General features: G+C 42.6%; 1 protein-coding gene across 1 annotated transcript in view; it reads left to right on the top strand.

Annotated features, from left to right (window-relative positions):
- The window catches only part of cirsr (corepressor of RBPJ and splicing regulator), a 55,929-nt gene extending 38,832 nt beyond the window's left edge, over positions 1 to 17,097 (top strand). The window contains exons 9-10 of the mRNA XM_084313984.1: positions 4,652 to 4,737; positions 13,933 to 17,097. Of these exons, the coding sequence (XP_084170110.1) occupies positions 4,652 to 4,737; positions 13,933 to 14,947 (1,101 nt within the window). The 3' untranslated portion in view covers positions 14,948 to 17,097. The remainder of the gene's footprint in view (positions 1 to 4,651; positions 4,738 to 13,932) is intronic.
- The last annotated feature ends 5,468 nt before the right edge of the window (positions 17,098 to 22,565 follow it).

The following is a 22,565-nucleotide window of genomic DNA, read 5'->3' as shown; positions in this document are numbered from 1 at the left end:
TCTTTTTAATCAAAAACGATCGGTATCGGCCGATATGGCTCACGACGATCTGTGATCGGTATCGGTGGCAAAAAACGTGATCGGGGCATCCCTACATACAATGCAGTAATAACGAGTACAAATACACAAAAATGACAGAAAAGGGTATTGTACAATTTAAGAAAACAAGAGTAAGGTGCAATATAAAAGAGACAAGAAATTAAAAAGGTCACGTGGTAAAAAGGTCTTAAATCTTAATCAGTCTTACATTTAGCTTGTTGAGACCTGCAGATACCCTGAGTACCCCCCCCCCCCCCCCACCCTCTCTCTCTTTCCGTTGTCTCCTGCTCTTCCTTTCTGGTTCATCCATGTCCTTGCCCCGGGTTGGGTTGCCACGGCGATGTGACGAATGTCCCCTGACTAATAATCTCATGACGACACCGGTATTAGCGGTGACACCGGATCACAATATCTGTAGAGCTTTCTTTGATCTTTCAAAAGTCATGCGGCTACATTGATCCACTGTCTGTCTGTTTAAGACTGTTTTTAACCCTTTCCCTGCCACACGACAGAAGGTTAACCCTTTACTATCACACAACCGACGGTCGCCGATCGCAGATTTTTTTTAATTTAATGAATACCTGTACGTGCAATTTCCTGCAATATAGAGCCTTCAATATTGACCAATAAAGTTGCTCTTTTCACTATAAAGCTCAGTTTATATTGTAGTATGATAGCCAATTACAATAATAATAATAATAATAATAATAATAATAATAATAATAATATATGAATCTAATCTATATATATACTAGGGCTGACCTTCGAATTTTTGGCAATCGAAGCTTTGGGGCCGAGCTTCGATTTTAATTCGAAGCTTCGAATAATTTTTTTTTTTTAATATTTTTTTTTTTTTTTTTGTATTATCTTATGTTGTGGGACTTGTACAGCACTTTGGTAAACTTTGTTGTTTTTAAATGTGCTCTATAAATAAAGTGGATTGGATTAATGAATTAAGTAGCTCCTTTCGTGACTGTGACGCAGCCAACACGGCTGTGTGATTTAATTCAAGGTGGATCGCTGTTGTCGTTTGAACAACTTCAGATTTCATGGGAACTACCAATCCCCCAAATCAAGAATGTTTAAGATGAATGAAGTAAGATTTTGATTATTTGAAATATGGCCTGTGTAGACTAAACTATGCACAGAATTATGTCACTCTACAAGGTCCGGATTCTACATGGTCCGGCAATGTAGACCTTGTAGACTCCACTACAGACCAATTATCAGTGAATGTTCATGCATTTTTAAGAAGGGCTACTTCCACAAAAAAACAAAGAACTCACCAAAACATCTCAGTAGCACCTTATCTAAATGTTCTATTTCATATATGGAGATTCATATTTATTTATGTATTGCATGCATTTCTACATTTTATTTCCTATTTTGTTTATTCATCCCAGTATCTTTCTTTCTTATGTGTGGAATTCTACAAGGCATTTACATTCACATTTACATTTAGTCATTTAGCTGACGCTTTTATCCAAAGCGACTTAAAAGTTCTGTACGACAGGTCATCAGGAAGGATACAACTCTATCAGCTGAGTAACAATATTCATCAAAGTGTTGCGTGTTACAGTGTAGGTTAGTTTATTAGGACAAGTGCATGACAGTAAGGTTAGTTAGGGTTAGATTTTTTTTTTTTTTTTTTTTTCAGATAATAATGGTTGAAGAAGTGCGTCTTTAGTCGACAGCGAAAGATTGGACGGGATTCGGCTGTCCTAACTGGGGTGGGTTAAGCTGTCTGATATTTCCATTACCTGTAACTCTTGGGTCTCTTTCTCGCTTCCTCTGCCTCCTCCCTGAGTCTGCACAGTCACCACATCATTCTACATTAACACTATCAGTGCCACTGGTTAACATGGTAAAACATGGTTGAATGCCAGCACCCACTTCAATGATAGCGTTGTGAACGCATAATCTATGTCTTAAATTATGGCTACGTGTCTAATCTGCCCGTCGCTTATCAATGACTTGTTTGCAGTCAACATTGTCGAAACGGATTGTTTTTTAATCGGTTCATTTCCGTTTTAAAGCATTTTGAAAAGCCCTCGTTTTCTTGAAAGTTTCAGGAAAATATAAAGATTCCGTGATAAACGGCATTTACTGGAATATTCTGGAATACACAAAAAACGTTGTAATTTTTCGGCCTATTTATGAATAGTTTCCAAATAAACGCTAGATTATCGATAGTATATGTGTACTTATGCACGCTAGAGAAGCGAGCTGAAAAATCTATTCTCATTTCCTGATCAGCGCACACACACACACGTGGGGCAAACGCTGATATCTCTGTGAAAACAGATCCGATTATCCTAAGACTGGTCAAATAGATTCCTTACCTCAGATCAGATGTTCTCCAAAAAGATTATTCCAATTCCTGATCGCCATTCCAAATATCGATCGCGTTTATTGATTCAGTGCTGGGTACTGTAAATATGTATTCCACGCTGTTTTCCGGCTCTGCAATCACTTGGATCCTTCAGATGGCTTGCCGGAAAAGTAAAATGAGGAAACTGGACCCCCACCCCACCAGTCTAATCCAATGGGGTGCAGTTACACAGGGAGAGACGGGGGGGCGGTATTTTCCCAATGGAGCTCAAAGAGAGGTTGCTGCACTAGCGTGAGCCTAGATTGATGAAATATGAATTCAAATCGCAAAAAAAAAAAAAAAAGCTATATAGCATTGCTGGCATTCAACAGTCGGCATGAACTAATGACATAAAGCGTCCGTGGCACTCAAAGTGTTAAGGAGAGCAATACACTTATGAATACACTGGCAGTCTATTCCTGCTGATCTGTCCCCAGCTCTGCTGTCTGTTTACCATCTCTTGCCTGCTCTTCCTAATGACATCATTATGAAACATTACCATTAGCATTTCACCTCTTTATTATGAACATATTTCAACTAGTCTTTGAGATATTAGGCTACTACTAGGGTTCTTACTTTGCGTTTTGGTGTACTGAAAAGTGCTCTGATGTCGGTATTTTTTTTTCTGCCATGTTCTACCTGGTTGGCTGGCTACACACACACACAGTGTGCAGGTTATTTACAGTAAGAGATGGGCTTCTATCATATTATCTTCTATCATTCTATAATTCATTCTTCTCTTATTTTCATTTCAGGTAGGTAGTTGAATTGAAGGCTATTCTTATTTTATTACCATTATTATTATTTTCTTTCCAATTAAATGAAAATCAGAAAATAAGTGGTATATGATGGAAAATATGAAAGCTTGAAGGAAAATGGAAATCAGTTTTTTATTTACTGTTCTGTAAAAGTCTTGTCGAATGTAATGTTTTGTGTGGACCCCAGGAAGACTAGTTGTTGTCATGCTGTTTAACAGCTAATGGGGCTCCTAATAAACTCAAACTCAAACTCTAATGGGCTTCGATCTACCAGGTAGCTAGCTAGTCACACACACAAACACTGGATTGTTACTAGCTAGCTAGCAAACGTGAGCTAACCGCTAGCTAACATAAAGAGTGACCTGTAATTCAATGCAGCGAAAATGAAGAGAAGGTGATGATTATAAATGTGTTTTATTGTATTGAGTGGTAGAAGTAAAGACATGTCTAACATATCCTTTGTTTGAACAACTTACTGGAAAGGTGATATTCCCACACACTCACTGTAGCCTACCTGCATGCGCCACTGACTGCTGGGGGTGGGAGGCAGTTGATCAAACCATTGTGAGGGAAATGTGAGGGGGGTCGCAATCTTTGGAAACTTAAAAACTTGCTATTAAGTGTCTATAATCAGCACAAGTTCTTTCATTGCGTATTATTAATTTGATTGAAATTACATAGTTATGTTTACAGTGATATATTGGGGGGGACATATCATATTTTTCATATGATCAAAAAGTGGGGGTGCAAAAGCACACGTTTCCTCCCCCAAGTTCAATTGTGGGGATGCACCTGCTCCATTGTTCAGGCGCCTATGGCTGCGGCCTTATTTAGTGCAAACATGCTGTTTCTCTCCAGTCAAGCTGCTGCAGGGTACGCAAAGTTAAATCTACTCTTAAGTGAAAATGAAACTTAAGCTACTCTGTACTGCGACTTAAGAAATAGATCTGCTGTCCGCGTAGACATGTTCAGTTTATAATGTCGTCTGACTAAGTATTGATAACACACTTACTATTTTACAAATGAGAGTTTTTTTTTATTTGATGAATGTGGGCTTTTGAAAATGGGTTTTATTTCTATATAATGAATAAATAAAAACATACAGTGGGCAAGTAATCGGGGTTTGCACAAGGTCCTTGAAGTGCTTAAAGTGCTTGATAAAATAAAAAGTCAAGGCCTGGAATTCCTTAAACAGCCCATTTCTTAACAAGGTGCTTAAAAAGTCCTTGGAATTCAAATCAACCATTCCAATTGAAAGTTTTGTTCATCCATGATAAAATTGTTCCGAATCAAGAAATTGAATTTTTCATCTGAAGTGTAACTAATTGTCGGAAATTGGTTTTATTCCATAAATATTGGATCAGATTTCTAAACTGCATTTTAAAAGTGAATTGTAGCCCTTTTTTAAATGAAAAAGAGTGCTTAGAAAAGTACTTGAAAGTCCTTGAATTGAATTTTGCAATGTCTTGTGGGAACCCTGCAGGAGTACGTGGCCAGCGAGGAGGAGGAGGATCCGGAGGTGGAGTTCCTGAAGTCTCTGTCCACCAAGCAGAAGCAGAAGCTCCTCAGGTGGAATCAACAGAACCACTCGCTGCATCATGTCGTGGTCGATTCACCTTTAGTGTGATCTAGGGCTGTCCCCTATTAGTCGATTAGTCGACTAATCGGTCGAAAGGAGCCGTAGTCGACCAGCCAACCTCTTAGTCGAATATATATATTAAAAAAAAAATTAGAGACCTAGAAGCGTGGCTAACACTAATGGCACGCATACCAGAGGCTAACTGCCTACGAAAACAGGCACAGAGGCACTGAAAGAGGATTTCACCCATCTAATGAACACACTAGACTAGACAAATATCAAAATGTATCCATCAGTGGACCAATTGCATGCTTTAGCAGAGGACAAGAAGCCTTCAGTCGACTCCTTTAGACATTAAGCACCCCCCACAGCCCAAATGGAATGATACAAAAAATATATATATATATTTTTTTATTATATATATATATATATATATATATATATATATATATATATATATATTTTTTTTTGTCGACCAATATTCGACTAACGACAAATTTTGGCCAATCATAGTCGACCATCCAAATCCTTAGTCGGGGACAGCCCTAGTGTGATCACTGCATCATGTCGTTTCACCTTCAGTGTGATCTGTTCAAAACAGGAAATTAAACCACTAACTCATTTACCAATGATCCAAAGATTCCATCAAAAAAAGACTTTGTCTTTTACTACTATTTAACTCATTACTATGCTACTGTACTTATACTACTACTTATTATACTAATATGTCTATACTACTATACTTATACTCAAGGCCAGATTAAGACTTCAGAGGCCCCTGGGCCAGATTCTTGTGGAGGCCCCCCCACACACACATACACGTGGACGCACGCACAGTGGTGTTTTTATATGTCACTTTAAAAAATATATAGAATATTTAGAAGTGGTGGGCTCTGAGGGCCACGCTAAAAGGACTTTGATCACCCCTGCCCACTTTGACAACCTAGGATGGCTTAGCGTAGACGACAGAGTACAGCAACTTGCAATGGGCCTGGTCTACAAGATACACTACACGACCAAGGTACCCATGTACATGTCAAAATACTTCCCAAAGGTCAGTGAATACCACGATCATAACACCTGAGGGAGCTCCACAAATCATGTTAAACCCAGATTCGGCTCAAACAAGGGACTAAACACGTTTCGCAATTATGCCACATCAATGTGGAACGCCCTACCCAAAGCTGTAAAGGAATGTGAATCACTACCCTACCCACTTTCAAAAACTCTCTCAAAGAACACCTACGGGAGACTGCAATTCGAAACTAGCCCCTGTAAATGTCCTAACACAACCCCCTCCAATGTACAGTAAATGACCAAGTATGGTTTTGTCAATATTCCAATGTACAGTTTTGCTTGTACAGTTGTACAGTGTCCCCCACCCACCCACCCCTCCCACACACCGAACCACCTCCAATGTACAGTCCCCCCCACCCCCCCCCCCCAACCCCACCCCACCTACCCAACCTCCTCCAATGTACAGTTTCTATGTATGTCAAATGTATATACTCTCTTTTCTGGACTCTTTTCGTATCACAAACAGTACTGTATTTGCAAATCTGGTATGTCATACATGTATAGATGTAGCAGTACTGTCTATCTGTATGTCATATATGTTATGATGAATTGAAAATGGGGGACCCTGATGTAAACAAGATGAAAGTCTTTCTCTGGTCTGCATCCCCTTAACAATTATTGAGCTGTACTGTACTGTACCCATTCTACAATCTGTTAATAAAGTTTTCAATCAATCAAGAAGAGAAAAGAAACTCATCATGTTGGAGACAAGAATATAATATTAGAATAGTAAGCTTACTTTTACGTGAATGTCAATTTAAATTATAATTAGGGAAGGGAGGGGGTTGAAATGTGTTTTTGTCCTGTGTTACTGTCTGTGAATGAATGAATTAATGAAAATTGTATTTAACAGATTGCAGAATGGGTACAAATAATACAGTACGGCTCAATACACACAATTGTTAAGGGGATGCAGACCAGAGAAAGACGTTTGTCTTGTTTACATCAGGGTCCCCCATTTTCAATTCATAGTGACATGTATGACATGCACAACATATATGACATCATGACATTTATGGCATAGGGACATACATGACATACAGGTATATAGTACTGTTACATTTGTGACATATATGATATGCAAATATACAGTACTGTTTCCCATAGATCCTGACAGAGAGTATATACATATGATTGGGAGGGGACTGTACATTAGGAGGGGGTGTGTGTGTGTGTGTGTGTGTGTGTGTGTGTGTGTGTGTGTGTGTGTGTGTGTGTGTGTGTCATGGCTGCCAAGTGTCAGTGGTGAGACGAATGCGCTCATGATTTTTAACATCTAAGCTCACATACACCCGTTGTAACTGCCACCGTTATTGCAGTCGGGACATAAAGATGCACTGGATGCTTTTGATAAGCATGTGCCTCGTTACCACACTAAGATTGGCCTTTAAACAAGCCCTGAACAGCGGGCGAGTCTACAAACAACATCTGAACGTCTGCGACCCGAGCCCAACACCGGCTGGAGATATTTGTGTGGACTTCGAGCAATACGTGCGACCAATGACAGATTGCGAGTGGATTACTTTCCAGAGACATGAAAGAGCGTACAGGGGGACACTGGACACAAAACTGCTCCAGGTAAGATCGAACTTTGCTGTTACTCCCGGAGGCGCAGAGAAGTGGGGCAGACTGGTGTCTATCCTGATCAGCGTTTTTTTTAAGAATGGAATATTTTCCGCGACGCAAGGAAACGCGCGTCCGTATGGATTCCAGCTTCTAAAGTATGTCGCTAGAATCCTGAAGAAATTCCCTCTCTCTGCCGATTTCCCAGTAGACCTAACACCTGACTCTCTGACACACTGGATAGAAACGCAGCTCTGCTTCATCCGTGAGAGAATACAACCAGCGTTGCGCGCCTCTGGGACAGAGACACATCGGCAGAAAAGAAAAGTTTCCATGACCAAGCTGGCATTCCTCTGGCAACATCGCAAGTCAAAGGCAATCAATATCATTTTGAATAATAGCTGTTTTCCCGAAACCCCCCCCACTGTTAGTGATACAACCAATGTGTATAACTACTATAAAGCCAAATGTCAAACTGCACCAAGCGCTGTCACTCCCCTGGCCACGCCCCCTTGGTGCAATTCCATTGACAAAATAGAGCCAGGCTATTTCCCAGACACCCATGATTTTACAACAGAAGAAGTGGATGCAGTTCTGACTTCTCTTCCCAATAACAAGGCTAGCGGATCTGATGGGGTCATCTATGAGACGTTGAGAGCTACCAGGCCTATGTCAACACAGACACTCACACATATCTTCAATGCCTGCCTGATCAATGAGAAGGTGCCCGATTCATGGAAAGGGGCCCTCATCCATAGAATACCAAAAAAGGAAAATATCCCAGATGATCCTTCCACTTGGCGTGACATTTCACTATTGCCCACTATATATAAAGTTTTTATGAAGTGCCTACTCACCCGCATCTTACCCTGGCTGGTGGACACAGGGATTCTCTCCCCCCATCAGAAAGCTTATATCAACAGACAGGGAATGAACGAACATGTGTTTTGCTTAAAAACCGGAATAGATGATTTCAAACATGAATCATCCAAATTCTACACAGTGTTTTTGGACTTTAGAGACGCATTTGGTACACTCTCCCATGAGGTGATGTTAAAAACATTAGAGGAAATACACCTGCCTCAGCCTTTTGTGAATATTGTATCCAGTGTATACCAAGGTTCATTTATCCAAGTTATCTGTGGGCAGCAGCTCACAGAGCCGATTGCACTGAAGGTGGGAATAAAAACTGGCTGTCCCTGGAGTGCCGTGAACTTCATCCTAGCACTCAACCAGTGGATGAAGTGGATTTACCAGTGCGCTCCTCTGCATGTCCGATCCCCAAATCCTGTTCAGGGATACGCGGACGACGTGCAGGTGTCATCACGACAGGAAGATGTCATCATTAACATGCTGGCACGCACTGATGAGTTCCTCCAGTGGTCAGGGCTGGAGGTGAAGCAAGCCAAGTGCGCCGTACTCCATGAGCGCCGCAGTGGAGGCAACCGCTGGTATAAGGCCAAGAACGACAAGCCCCCCTCCTTTCTTGTAATGGGCCAACCCATCAAGGTGTATTCCCGTAATGAGACCTACCCATACCTTGGCCACAGGTTTAACATCGCTGGAGAGTGGGGGGAGCAGGTCGAGGAGCTCACTACAGAGTTTCTCCATCGTCTACACCTGATTGACCTGTCCCCCCTCCCCGTCATCATGAAGTTCCAGGCTGTGAGAGAGGTGGCTCTGGCTAAAATCCAACACCTTTTTGCCAATGTACACATCCCTCTCAAGGCACTGAGAGAAATGACAAACAAAACTGTTCAGCTGGTCAGAAAGTGGGTAGGCCTCAACACACACTCCACACGGGGCATGATCTTTCTCCCATGTGGAGAGGGAGGGCTGGGAGTCCCCAATGTCGAGTGGACCTACATCGCCACCAGGCTAGCCCACCTGCTCCACATGCTTAACAATGATGATGTCACCGTCAGAGAAATGGCCAGGGCCTCTCTCCTGCTGGATCTACGCAGAAGGAAGATCCCCCTGGCCACCGCAGACCAGAATAACTTCCTCGGCTTCAGGAAGAAAGACTCTGGGAAACTGGACTCTCGGGCCAAGGGCTTCGGGGTCTGGTCTGACTGGCCAGATCTCAATGACCTCTGCAACCAGACTGGAGTTCAGCTGAAATGGACAAAACCCACCAACACACAGACTGAAGTCCCTGTCTCTGATGAACTTATCACAGACCCCTGTGTGGTTGTGAAGGCCAACATCACAACACCGCAGGAAGAGACTGTCGAACTGCACAGAGACTCTGCAAGGAGGGTTCTGCTTAGCATGAAGCAGTCTGAGATCAGGCAGCACTGGTGTGGACTCAGACTACAGGGCAAACTAGCTTGTTTGGAGTTTGCTGACCACTCAGTCTCACACTCAGTGTATAAGAACGCCGCTGTTGGTGAGGATGTTTTAAAATTTACCATCAAAGCAAGACTGCAGGTATTACCCACCCAATACAATCTGTCCACTTGGTATCCTCAAACTCACAGTCCATTCTGTTTAAACCATCAGGATTCACAACACCTAGAATCCATTGCACACATAACAAACGGATGTAATGCATACAAACACCTGTACATCGCTCGTCATGACCGTATTGTGGACATTGTGTCTGATGCGGTACGGAACATATCACCATCTAGTGCAACAATGTACAAACATGCCAGAGTGAAACCAGAGTGGTTTGGCCTTACCAACGATGTTTTTGCTAACATACCCAATACACCGGACGTTGTTTTTGTTGACACCAGCCACGGAGAGGTGCTGGTCATAGAAGTAGGCTGTACCTTTGACCTGTACATGGACCAGGCCTTCCGGGACAAGTATATCAAATACCAACCACTGCTCAGTGTGATGACTGACCTTGGGTATAGGTGTAGATATGGTGTACTTGTGTTCGGAAGTCTTGGCCATGTACACAAATCCACCATGACCGGTCTGAGAATTGCTGCAATGTCTAAAAGAAAAGCCAAACAAATTGCCAAATATTGCTCTGTCTCAGCTATTATTGGCAGCTTAGCCACGTGGAGAAGGAGGTGCTATGTGTACCCTTAAGTGTTCAGTGCTGCTTGGCCCCGATACATTTGATTCCCTGTTTATGTAATATAATTTGTGGAACCAAATAAAGTATTAAAGTGTGTGTGTGTGTGTGTGTGTGTGTGTGTGTGTGTGTGTGTGTGTGTGTGTGTGTGTGTGTGTGTGTGTGTGTGTGTGTGTGTGTGTGTGTGTGTGTGTGTGTGTGTGTGTGTGTGTGTGTGTGTGTGTGTGTGTGTGTGTGTGTGTGTGTGTGTGTGTGTGTGTGTGTGTGTGTGTGTGTGTGTGTGTGTAAAAGAAAAAAATACAATAGAAATATTGACTGACGTTTCTTAGGCGACTCTTTCGAAGTTGGTTAAGGTTAGAGTATGGAATCAGGGCTGGTGTTCTATAGCCCTGCTCTAAGACAAACTCTAACCTTAACCAACTTCGAAAGAGTGCCTAAGCTTAACCGGTGAAAGAAAGAGGCGTCACACGATTGGCGCTACCAGAAACGTCGGTGGCCAATCAGAGCGCAGAACGCGAACGCGGACCTGGAAATCCGTTGGTAAAAGTATTCAGGCGTCGGGGCTGGGATGTGGAGATGCAAGTTTTGACTTTTTATTGCTGTTTTTACCTCAAACGGAAAACCTCAAACTCTTATGAAGAGGAGAAAAAATACTCAAGATTAGCCACTTGCAGACGGCAGGGTGTGACGTACTGTATATTTTAGTTGATGAAATATTTTAGTTGACTAAATATTTTAGTTGATGAAATATGTTTTCATTTCAGTGTCACAGTATGACATCGATCTCCAAAATAAGAAAAAAAAAAAAAATGTGGGGCCTCTAGTGACGAGGGGCCTCCAACATTTTTTTAAATAAAAGTTAAAAAAGAATAAACAAATATTTGGGGCCTCTAGTGACGAGGGGCCTCCAATTTTTTTTAAAATAAAAGTGAAAAAAAAAAAAAAAAAAAAATTGGGGCCTCTAGTGACGAGGGGCCTCCAAAAGGCCTCGAGTGACGAGGGGCCTCCAAAAAAAATTAAAAATAAAAGTACAAAAAATAATAATAATAATTTGGGGCGTCTAGTGACGAGGGGCCTCCAAAAGGTCTCGAGTGACGAGGGGCCTCCAAACAAATAAAAAATAAAAGTAAAAAAAATAATAATTCTAATTTGGGGCCTCTTGTGACGAGGGGCCTCCAAAAGGCCTCTAGTGACGAGGGGCCTTCAAAATTTTTTTTAAATTAAAGTTAAAGGGGAACTATCTTATAAATGGCCCTTTTCAGTGTTTAGCATTGTTTCCTAGCTATGTGGACTTATATTAATATGATCTATGTCTCTAATTATCATATTGGCGCATTCTTCCAATTCTCCTCTCACAATATTCACCCTCACTGAACTGAGTCATCTGAAAATGTGCTGATTTGTGATGTCAGAGAGACACCGCTGCATGATAATGTTCAGGCGAGGCAGTGGTTTACCATTGTGGTTGGATCCCAGGCTCAAAACAGCTTAAGATCTTGAGGTAAAAAAATGCTGTTTTTGAGGACTTGATTAAATACAAAACAATGAATTAAAAAAAATAAAAAATTACAGAGGTGTTCCATAACCTCACAGGAATTGTGTAAAAGTGCCCAAATAATAAAATAGTTCCCCTTTAAAAAAATTTTTAAAAAAATGTGGGGCCTCTAGTGACGAGGGGCATCCAAAAAAAATGAGGCCCCTCATCACTAGAGGCCCGGACGGCCCGGTCGTTAATCCGGCCCTGCTTATACTACTACTACCTATCATGCTAATGTCTATACTACTATACTTATACTACTACCTATCATGCTAATATGTCTATACTACTATACTTATACTACTACCTATTATGCTAATATGTATACGGTATACTACTACAGTGTTTCCCACAGGCATGCCCCCCCCCGTAACTTTTTTTTGTGTGTACATTTTAAAGTTAAATGCATCAATCTGGTGCACTTCGAGAGCAAAATAAAGAGGCTAGATCTATGATGAACTTTGTGCTCAAAACACAAAATCGACTAGAGCAGTGCTTCCCAATCCTCTCCTCGAAGCACCCCAGCCGTTCAATGTATCTGTTAAATTCAACCACCAGCACACCTGATTCAACTTAACTAGCCCTTCATTAGTTGAATCAAGGTGTGCTGGTGGTGGAATTTAACAAATACATGGAACGGCTGGGGTGTCTCGAGGAGAGGTTTGGGAACCACTGGCACTGGAGCAGACATTTGAGCCATCAAAGAAATGAAGCAAAAGTGGTTACCTGTGTTGAACTGGTTTATTTTTTTAGAAAATACAAAAATATACTGGATTACTATTACGACTACTACCACTGCCAATACTACTGATACATCCCTATTGGCAAACTTTATATTTAAAAAAGAATAGTACAAACTAATTAATTTTTTTTTATAGTAGGTAGTAGTAGTATAGGCATATTAGCATAGTAGGTAGTAGTATAAACATATTAGCATAGTAGGTAGTAGTATAGACATATTAGCATAGTAGGTAGTAGTATAAACATATTAGCATAGTAGGTAGTAGTATAGACATATTAGCATAGTAGGTAGTAGTATAGACATATTAGCATAGTAGGTAGTAGTATAGACATATTAGCATAGTAGGTAGTATTATAGACATATTAGCATAGGTAGTAGTATAAACATATTAGCATAGTAGGTAGTATAAACATATTGGCATAGTAGGTAGTAGTATAGACATATTAGCATAGTAGGTAGTAGTATAGACATAGTAGGTAGTAGTATAGACATAGTTTAAGTTTAAGTTTATTTGGATCCCCATTAGCCACAGCAGTGCTGGGGCTATTCTTCCTGGGGTCCATAACACATAAAATACAGTTACAGACTTATACACTCACAACATTTACATGTCATACAGACAATTAAAACAACAATAAAAACCCTTATACACTCATAACATTTACATGTCATACAGACAATTAAAACAACAATAAAAACCCTTATACACTCACAACATTTACATGTCATACAGACAATTAAAACAACAATAAAAACCCTAATCAAATTCATAATACAATATAAAAATATATACTCCTTATGAATGAATTCATAATACAATACAATAATACCTACTCATAATTAATTCATAATACAATACAGCATAATATACTATTTAGCTTTTACATACATTATCTATGTTCACATCAGCCAATTATACAATATTTTAATAATATATCCCTATCAGACACATGTCTTTTCATCCATATATACCTATCTCTTTATCAGACACATACATTTTCATTTATAGTAGGTAGTAGTATAGACATATTAGCATAGTAGGTAGTAGTATAGACATATTAGCATAGTAGGTAGTAGTATAGACTAGTAAGTAGTAATATAGGCAAGGTAGATTACTTGGTAGCAAAGTAAAAGACCGTACGAAGGTTAGTCGTTTCTTTTTATTTATTTTTTTCCAAAAGGGACCGTCAGAGAGTTGCACCGTGAATAATTATCGGTGTTTTTCTCCTCCACAGGAAACTGGATCGCCTGGAGAAGCAGAAGAAGAGGAAGAAGAAGAAGAGCAAGAAGCAGAAGAAGAAGCAGCAGAAGAAGCAGGCGAGCGGTGGCGGTGGCTCCAGCGAGGCCTCCGACAGCGACAGCAGTGACGACAGCAGTGACGACTCTCACGCAAAGAAGAGCAAGAAGAGCAAAAAGAGCAAGAAGAAGAGCCACAGGAGAGAAACCAGTCGGGGCGACGGCGAGGCAGAGGGCGACGGACGAGCCAAGAGGCAGAAGAAGAAGAAGAAGAAGAGCTCTCCCGGCAGGAGCGGCTCACGTAGCGGGAGTGGGTCACGGAGTCCTCCTCGCGGCGGGGGGCAGGAGAGGCTCGCGGGGCAGGCGGGAGGTAACGGCCAGACGGAGGATGGGGGCCGGGAGGGACCGAGGCAAGATGACGACGCCAGGGAGAGGGAGAGGAGTGGCCGGGAGGACCGGGGGAAGAGAGGAGAGGAGAGGGACGGGAGGAGGAGAGGGGAGAATGGAGACGGGAGCGGGGAGAGAAGGAGCGAGAGAGCAGAGAGAAGGAGAAGTAGGAGCGGCAACGGGAGACAGGGGAAGGATGGGAGGAGCAGGGAGAGGAGTAGAAGTCCAGGGAAGGAGAAGGAGAGGAGGAACAGGAGCAGGGAGAGGAGTGGAAGTCCAGGGAAGGGGAAGGAGAGGAGGAACAGGAGTAGAGAGAGGAGTGGAAGTCCAGGGAAGGGGAAGGAGAGGAGGAACAGGAGCAGCGAGAGGAGTAGAAGTCCAGGGAAGGGGAAGGAGAGGAGGAACAGGAGCAGGGAGAGGAGTGGAAGTCCAGTGAAGGGGAAGGAGAAGAGGAACAGGAGTAGAGAGAGGAGTGGAAGTGCAGGGAAGGGGAAGGAGAGGAGGAACAGGAGTAGAGAGAGGAGCAGGGAGAGAGGAGGAGGAGGAGGAAGGAGCAGATATGCAGATGTGATGGAACTGGATGACGAAACGTTGGCCTGGCTCGCCTCAACGGAGCTGCCGGTCTAAAGACGAAGACGAAGAAACAGATATGCGGCAGAGAGAAAGTGTTTGACCCTTTTACGCCCGTCAGAGGGGAAAGTCATTCTGGATATTTTTGTGACCTGTTTTGACCTGCACCTCAAAGAATCGGAAGCGAGAATCGTTTAGAACAGGAATCGATATGGAGAATCGGAACCGGAATCGTTCAAATCCAAACGATGCCCAACCCTACTACCACACACGTGGAATGATTTCCTCAAAGTAAAACAATTATTAAAAAAGAACATTATTTGACTGTTGAGCAGTTGTTCCATTGTATGGTAGAAGATTAGGGTTATATTATAAAAGAAAAAACGTTTTTTTGTTTTAATTTTCTTTTTATAGTGTGCAATTCAAGTGAATATTCTTGTATTTGTTCTTTTAGGACATTGTTTTAACTTGTCAATCAAAACCATCGGGAACATTTACTGTGTCTACGACGCTATTGGGTGGGAAATGTGGTGTGAGATATTGCATGCAGGTCTCATGTTCGTCCAGCAGAGGGCAGCAGTGGACTTAGAATCACCTGGAACCAAGACACCCCGAGATGTTTTAGTTTTTGCCAGAATGGATGCGTCTCTAAATTAATTGATTATTACGGAAGTGGAAGTAATTTGCGCCAATGTTCCTGATGTTCATTCTCAGTTGGCTACTACGGTGTGTTGATATTGTTTTGTTTCTGCATATTTGTGATTCTTGTTCTAAAAACAGGCCTTGTGGATAATGGCTATGGCTTCCACATCCGTGTACAGACATGTAGTTTTTTTATCTACTTTTTCTCCCATTTTCTATTTTTCTCCCATCCCAATTTCGTATCGTCCAATTCTACCCTCTCCTGTCTCGAACGCTGTTTGGCCATGCCTCCCACAAGCCGGCTGCAATGTGGACGAAGCCATACATCACGTGTCCCCTCCGGTACTCGAGGTAGCAGCCGTCGCATCTTTTCACCTGCACAGTGCGATCTTTCAGCGTCGGGGGTCTGCGCTTTGGAGGGACGCCGCCCCTGTCGCTTCCTGATTCTGCTGCGCAGGCGCACCAACCGACCTGTAGGAGTCGCTGTCCACAACGTCCGATCCATCAGCTTCCCACCCCCTAATACGGCCAAATGTATTAGTATGAACGACCAGCAAAGCTGATAGCAATGCGGAGAGCTGGGCTCGAACCCAGCGTCTCCTGCATTGGTGGTGAGTGCCTTGCCCACTGCACCACCTAGCCGCCCTATTAAAATCTTTTCCGTATAAATAAAAGAAAAGTAGAAGCAGAAACCGACTTGTAGTGTTTATATTATTGTTTAGTGTCTTATTTATGTTTGAACTCTAGGGGGCACCCCACCTCTATAAGTAACCTATAACCTATAGCTGATCACTGTAATTCATGCACCCTGTTTTAGGAGATACGTTTTTCCTACCTGTTTCACTGTTTGGAACCGACAAATGGAGCAATTGACAACTGTTCTGATTTAACCATTCATTTACTCATTAATTTTTGGACAATACAACCCTGCAAACTACCAGCCGCAACTTGGAATTTCTTCTATATTTACATCACAAACTTTGTTACTGAGTAGAGAACTAATTATGGGTGCATCGTGACGCCTGTCAACACTATCGGGGAGTGACAGTCGGCCACTACAAAGTAGGAAAACTCTCACGAAAGAAGGACGTGTGAGCAGTGGTGCGTTGTTAATATGGACTGAGCCGGCACGCAGGATAATGACGCCACGCGCGCGCGCATGCGCGGCCCCGCGCACGCGCATATGTTCCCTCGCGCACATGTATAATAATACACTTTGTTTGTATAGCCTTTCATACAGAAACTGCAGCTCAAAGTGCTTCACAACAGAAGAAAGACAGGCATAAAATGAGCACATAAAGTGCAGACATATAAAATCAGTTTTTCACATTAGGATCTAACATCCCAACAGGCAACCTTGTTTATGGTTTGATTCAGTTTTAATATAAATAATAAAAATAAAGAGAAGATTAATTAATTATCTACTCAGTCCCAACGTTTGTGATGTAAATATGGAATGTCCCAAGTTGCTGCTGTTTACAGAGTGTATTGTTGTCCAAAGGTGAATGATGGTGATTGAAGGGTGTAATGTATGGAGTTAATACAGGGACTACTTAACGTTAGTCTACATACGCCCCTCTGGTCATGCGTGCTTACGTTACGCACCGGTCGTATAAGTGTACTGCCGGGTTGGGGTACGTCATTAAAGCCATGGGTTCAACGCTATCAACATCTCCGTGATTATTGGATTATGTAGTTGTGTAAACAGACAACATACACGACAAAGGGTTAAATCAAAACAGTTGTCAATTCCAAACGGTGAGACACGTAGGAAAATGTATCCTCATACATCATTCACCTTTGGACAACAATACACTCTGTAAACAGCAGCAACTTGGGACATTCCATATTTACATCACAAAGAGTCCAGACGTGGTTGAAGACACCGGCCTAGCGGCTATTGTTATGATAATGCGAGGTAGCGCCGGAAGGCAGGTAAACACGAGGAGCCGAGTCGAGCGCAGCACGTTCTTGAGTGCACGCGCATGCGCGCACAACCATGCATGTGCGTGCACGCGCTTCTGCTCAAATCTTTAATACTCAGTGAGCTTGCACACCGTGCTACCCCGTCCCATGAACAACGCATGCCTGCGTGTGAGTAAGTACAAAGTATAGGAAAAACTCCCTCACGAAAGAAGGACGTGTGAGTAAGTACAAAGTATAGGAAAAACTCCCTCACGAAAGAAGGACGTGTGAGTAAGTACAAAGTATATGAAAAACTCCCTCACGAAAGTAGGACACGTGAGTATAAGGTTGGACAACCCCCCGGGTTCTATGTTCCCCGTTTTTCTTTTTTTTTAAGTGTTCTATGTTCCCCCATCCGCAAAACGGTTCTATGTTCCCCCTATGTTTCCCATGTTCCAAAAGGGTTCTATGTTCCCCGGTTCCTATGTTTCCCAGGTAGCGATAAAGGCTTGCCCCAGGCTCGCCACAGCAGTGGATTTCAAAGATAGCGCGGAGCATAATGTTATTTCGCGAGGCTGCTGACTGAACTAGAAACTGTAACATTATGTTATTTTGCGTTTTTAACAACCAACTACCAGATTCACTCGTCACTGTACATCACTTCTGAAGTATAAACAAACTATACTGCTGTGACGATTTTGAATATCTTAACATGTATTTACGCCCATAATTTTTTTTAGATGAATGATTGTGGATATAATATAGAAAACATATCATTATGATATGATGTCAGATGGCGCAAAATACAATGGTGAGTGAGAAATGTATCTCCAGTGATAAAACCCAGTGCTGCCGCGTCTCTCTCTGCCGCGAAGGGCGTGTGCTAGGGCGGTCACGTGGCCAATCAGAGAAACGCTGAACGAAAAGCTGAACACAAGTTGGTTGCCTTTAATATTCACGCAGTCGGGCCACGTAGCATTATGTCGACAAAAATCAAATACAATAAACGAGTGTAAAATAAAGAATTTTAAACGACATTTAGCCTATTAAATCATTTTATAAGCGTTAGTTTATTTGCGGTCTGTGTGAGAAGCACCCATCTGCAGAACAACAGCCCAGCTCTCTCTGTCCCCACACTGTCAGGCCGTCACAGGCCCGCTCAGCAGCGCCACCCACCCAATGGCTGAATTGCCAATGGCTGAATTGGAGTATTGCACTGTGCGGGATTGATTGATTGATTGAAAACTTTATTAACAGATTGCAGAATGGGTACAGTACAGTACAGCTCAATACATACAATTGTTAAGGGGATGCAGACCAGAGAAAGACTTTCATCTTGTTTACATCAGGGTCCCCCATTTTCAATTAATCATAACATATATGACATACAGATAGACAGTACTGCTACATCTATACATTTATGACATACCAGATTTGCAAATACAGTAGTGTTTGTGATACAAAAAGTGTCCAGAAAAGAGTATATACATATATACATTTGACGTAGAAACTGTACATTGGAGGAGGTTAGGTGGCCAGCATACTCGGCCCGATTCCGGCTACCGGTCGGCACATGTCCGGCACGCCAACGATGAGCCGGATCTGGCCCGGTAATGGTTGCCGTGCCAGAGCCGACTCGGCTCGCCAAAGATAAACCGGCTCTGGCCCGGCAATGGTTGACTCCGGCTCGCCAAAGATTAGCCGGCTCTGGCCCGGTAATGGTTGCCGGGCCAGAGCCGACTCCGGCTCGCCAAAGATTAGCCGGCTCTGGCCCGGTAATGGTTGCCGGGCCAGAGCTGAAGTTTCAGTCAAGCGACACCGCCCCCACACACAACAACGGTGTGATTGGCAGAATCGACTGTCAATCAAAATTGTTCCGTTGAGACCACCGCAACACTTCCGTCAAATGAGTGAATACAGCTGTACTGTACCCACTCTGCAGTCTGTCAATAAAGCTTTCAACCAATCAATCAGACAAATGCATAGAAAAGCCCTTATTATAACCAAATAACAAAAAATTATATTATTGTTTATGAAAATGTTTTAGCCCTATGCTTGCCTATTATTTTAATGGCAACAAATAAAATAATAATAATTAAATGAATAAATAAAATGTTAGAGGAGGGGGGGGGGCAGAGCGAGGTGGGTGTTAGAGGAGTGGAGGGGGGGGGGGGCAGAGCCTCATAAAGCTAACATTAGCTGCACTCATAGGAGCCTGTTGATGTAGCCTCATAAAGCTAACATTAGCTGCACTCATAGGAGCGTGTTGATGTAGCCTCATAAAGCTAACGAGTATATATAATACTGTGGTTATGGCCTTTAACTAGCAGCTCATAGCTAACATAACAATACTGTGGTTAAGGCCTGCAGCAGCTCAGTAGCTAACATAACAATACTGTGGTTAAGGCCTTTAATCAGTAGCTAACATAATGCTGTGGTTAAGGCCTTTAACCGCAGCTCAGTAGCTAACATAACAATACTGTGGTTAATGCCTTTAACCAGCAGCTCAGTAGCTAACATAACAATACTGTGGTTAATGCATTTAACCAGCAGCTCAGTAGCTAACATAACAATACTGTGGTTAATGCCTTTAACCAGCAGCTCAGTAGCTAACATAACAATACTGTGGTTAAGGCCTTTAACCAGCAGCTCAGTAGCTAATGTAATACTGTGGTTAAGGCCGTTAACTAGCAGCTCAACGTAGCTAACATAACAATACTGTGGTTAATGCCTTTAACCAGCAGCTTATTGGCTAATGTAATACTGTGGTTAAGGCCGTTAACTAGCAGCTCAATGTAGCTAACATAACAATACTGTGGTTAATGCCTTTAACCAGCAGCTTATTGGCTAATGTAATACTGTAGTTAAGGCCTTTAACCAGCAGCTCAGTAGCTAACATAACAATACTGTGGTTAATGCCTTTAACCAGCAGCTCAGTAGCTAACATAACAATACTGTGGTTAATGCCTTTAACCAGCAGCTCAGTAGCTAACATAACAATACTGTGGTTAAGGCCTTTAACCAGCAGCTCAGTAGCTAACATAACAATACTGTGGTTAATGCCTTTAACCAGCAGCTCAGTAGCTAACATAACAATACTGTGGTTAATGCCTTTAACTAGCAGCTTAGTAGCTAACATAACAATACTGTGGTTAAGGCCTTTAACCAGCAGCTCAGTAGCTAACATAACAATACTGTGGTTAATGCCTTTAACCAGCAGCTCACTGCATAGTGCACTTTAAAGATAATTAGATTAGTATCTTTGTGAGGTTACTGATTTATTATTTACATTGAAAAGATACAGAGATAATTCGTTAAAGCTGGACCAGCACACTACACCTAGGTTAGTAAATCCTAGGCCCCATCCACTCCCTCTGCTAAAACTCCCCTCCTGCACTAAAGTCGGGGATTCAGTTGGGCTCAGATCTGCTGCGTTCCCCCCTACCTGGTGACAGTGTACATCTACTCTCATAAAGTAGGGATAATCCACCCTGCTACACAAACATCTCAGAACAAACTGGTCAGACTACTGCTTGACCTTACTCCTAGAACCCACCTCACCCCTGCTCACTTTGACAACCTAGGATGGCTTAGTAGACGACAGAGTACAGCAACTTGCAATGGGCCTGGTCTACAAGATACACTACACGACCAAGGTACCCGGTGTACATGTCAAAATACTTCCCAAAGGTCACTGAATACCACGACCACAACACCCTGCAGAGGGAGCTCCACAAATCATGTTAAACCCAGATTCGGCTAACAGGGGAGCTAAAGAGGCTAACAGGGGAGCTAACAGCCGCAGCTAAAGAGGCTAACAGGGGAGCTAAAGAGGCTAACAGGGGAGCTACTAACTAAGTCTCTGCTTCAGAAAGGTTTAGCCCAATATACAGAATTGCTAATTACATTACCTTTTACAGTAAGACTGAACATGAAAGTCATGCATCCCATACAATGCATGTAGCACTGTGAGTACATCTGAAACACATTAAATTAGAGGCACAACATTTCTGCAGAAAATTATCTGCTTATATAAGTACACATATCATCTAATGAAATATTAAGTGTTTTATAGACAACTTTATACAGCTAACTTTATACAGTTTAAAGGAACACGCCAACATTTTGGAAAATTCGCTCAGTCTTAGCACAATGATAGCCTAGCTTAGCACAATGAATGTAAGCGGGCATGACTGGTTAGCCTAGGCATTGCCCAACTAACACCTCTCCCGAAGGTTACCCAGTAATGTCCGCTTCCATTCATTGTGCTAGGCTAACATGCAGCTTAGCTAGCCTACAGTCAGGAAATATACAATCAAAATACAACTCCCAAACGTTCCTGTAAACATGTTGTGACCTGTGTATTTACCACGTCTCCCAGTCACACAAGTCACACGAGTCTCCAAGTCACACAAGTCTCCAAGTCACACGAGTCTCCAAGTCACACAAGTCACACGAGTCTCCAAGTCACAAGTCTCCAAGTCACACAAGTCTCCAAGTCACAAGAGTCACACGAGTCTCCAAGTCACATGAGTCTCCAAGTCACACGAGTCTCCAAGTCACACGAGTCTCCAAGTCACACAAGTCTCCAAGTCACACGAGTCTCCAAGTCACACAAGTCTCCAAGTCACATGAGTCTCCAAGTCACACAAGTCTCCAAGTCACACAAGTCTCCAAGTCACACAAGTCTCCAAGTCACACAAGTCTCCAAGTCACACGAGTCTCCAAGTCCCACAAGTCTCCAAGTCACACGAGTCTCCAAGTCACACAAGTCTACAAGTCACACGAGTCTCCAAGTCACACAAGTCTCCAAGTCACACGAGTCTCCAAGTCACACGAGTCTCCAAGTCTCCAAGTCACACGAGTCTCCAAGTCACACAAGTCTCCAAGTCACACAAGTCTCCAAGTCACACGAGTCTCCAAGTCACACAAGTCTCCAAGTCACACAAGTCTCCAAGTCACACGAGTCTACAAGTCACACAAATCTCCAAGTCACACAAGTCTCCAAGTCACACGAGTCTCCAAGTCACAAGAGTCACACGAGTCTCCAAGTCACACAAGTCTCCAAGTCACATGAGTCTCCAAGTCACACGAGTCTCCAAGTCACACGAGTCTCCAAGTCACACAA

The sequence above is a fragment of the Notolepis coatsorum genome, assembly GCF_963971535.1.
Source record: "Notolepis coatsorum genome assembly, chromosome: 5".
In the NCBI taxonomy this organism is placed as follows: domain Eukaryota; kingdom Metazoa; phylum Chordata; class Actinopteri; order Aulopiformes; family Paralepididae; genus Notolepis; species Notolepis coatsorum.
Note: the sequence above shows the minus strand (reverse complement) of the source record. Positions and strands in the feature narration are given on the sequence as shown.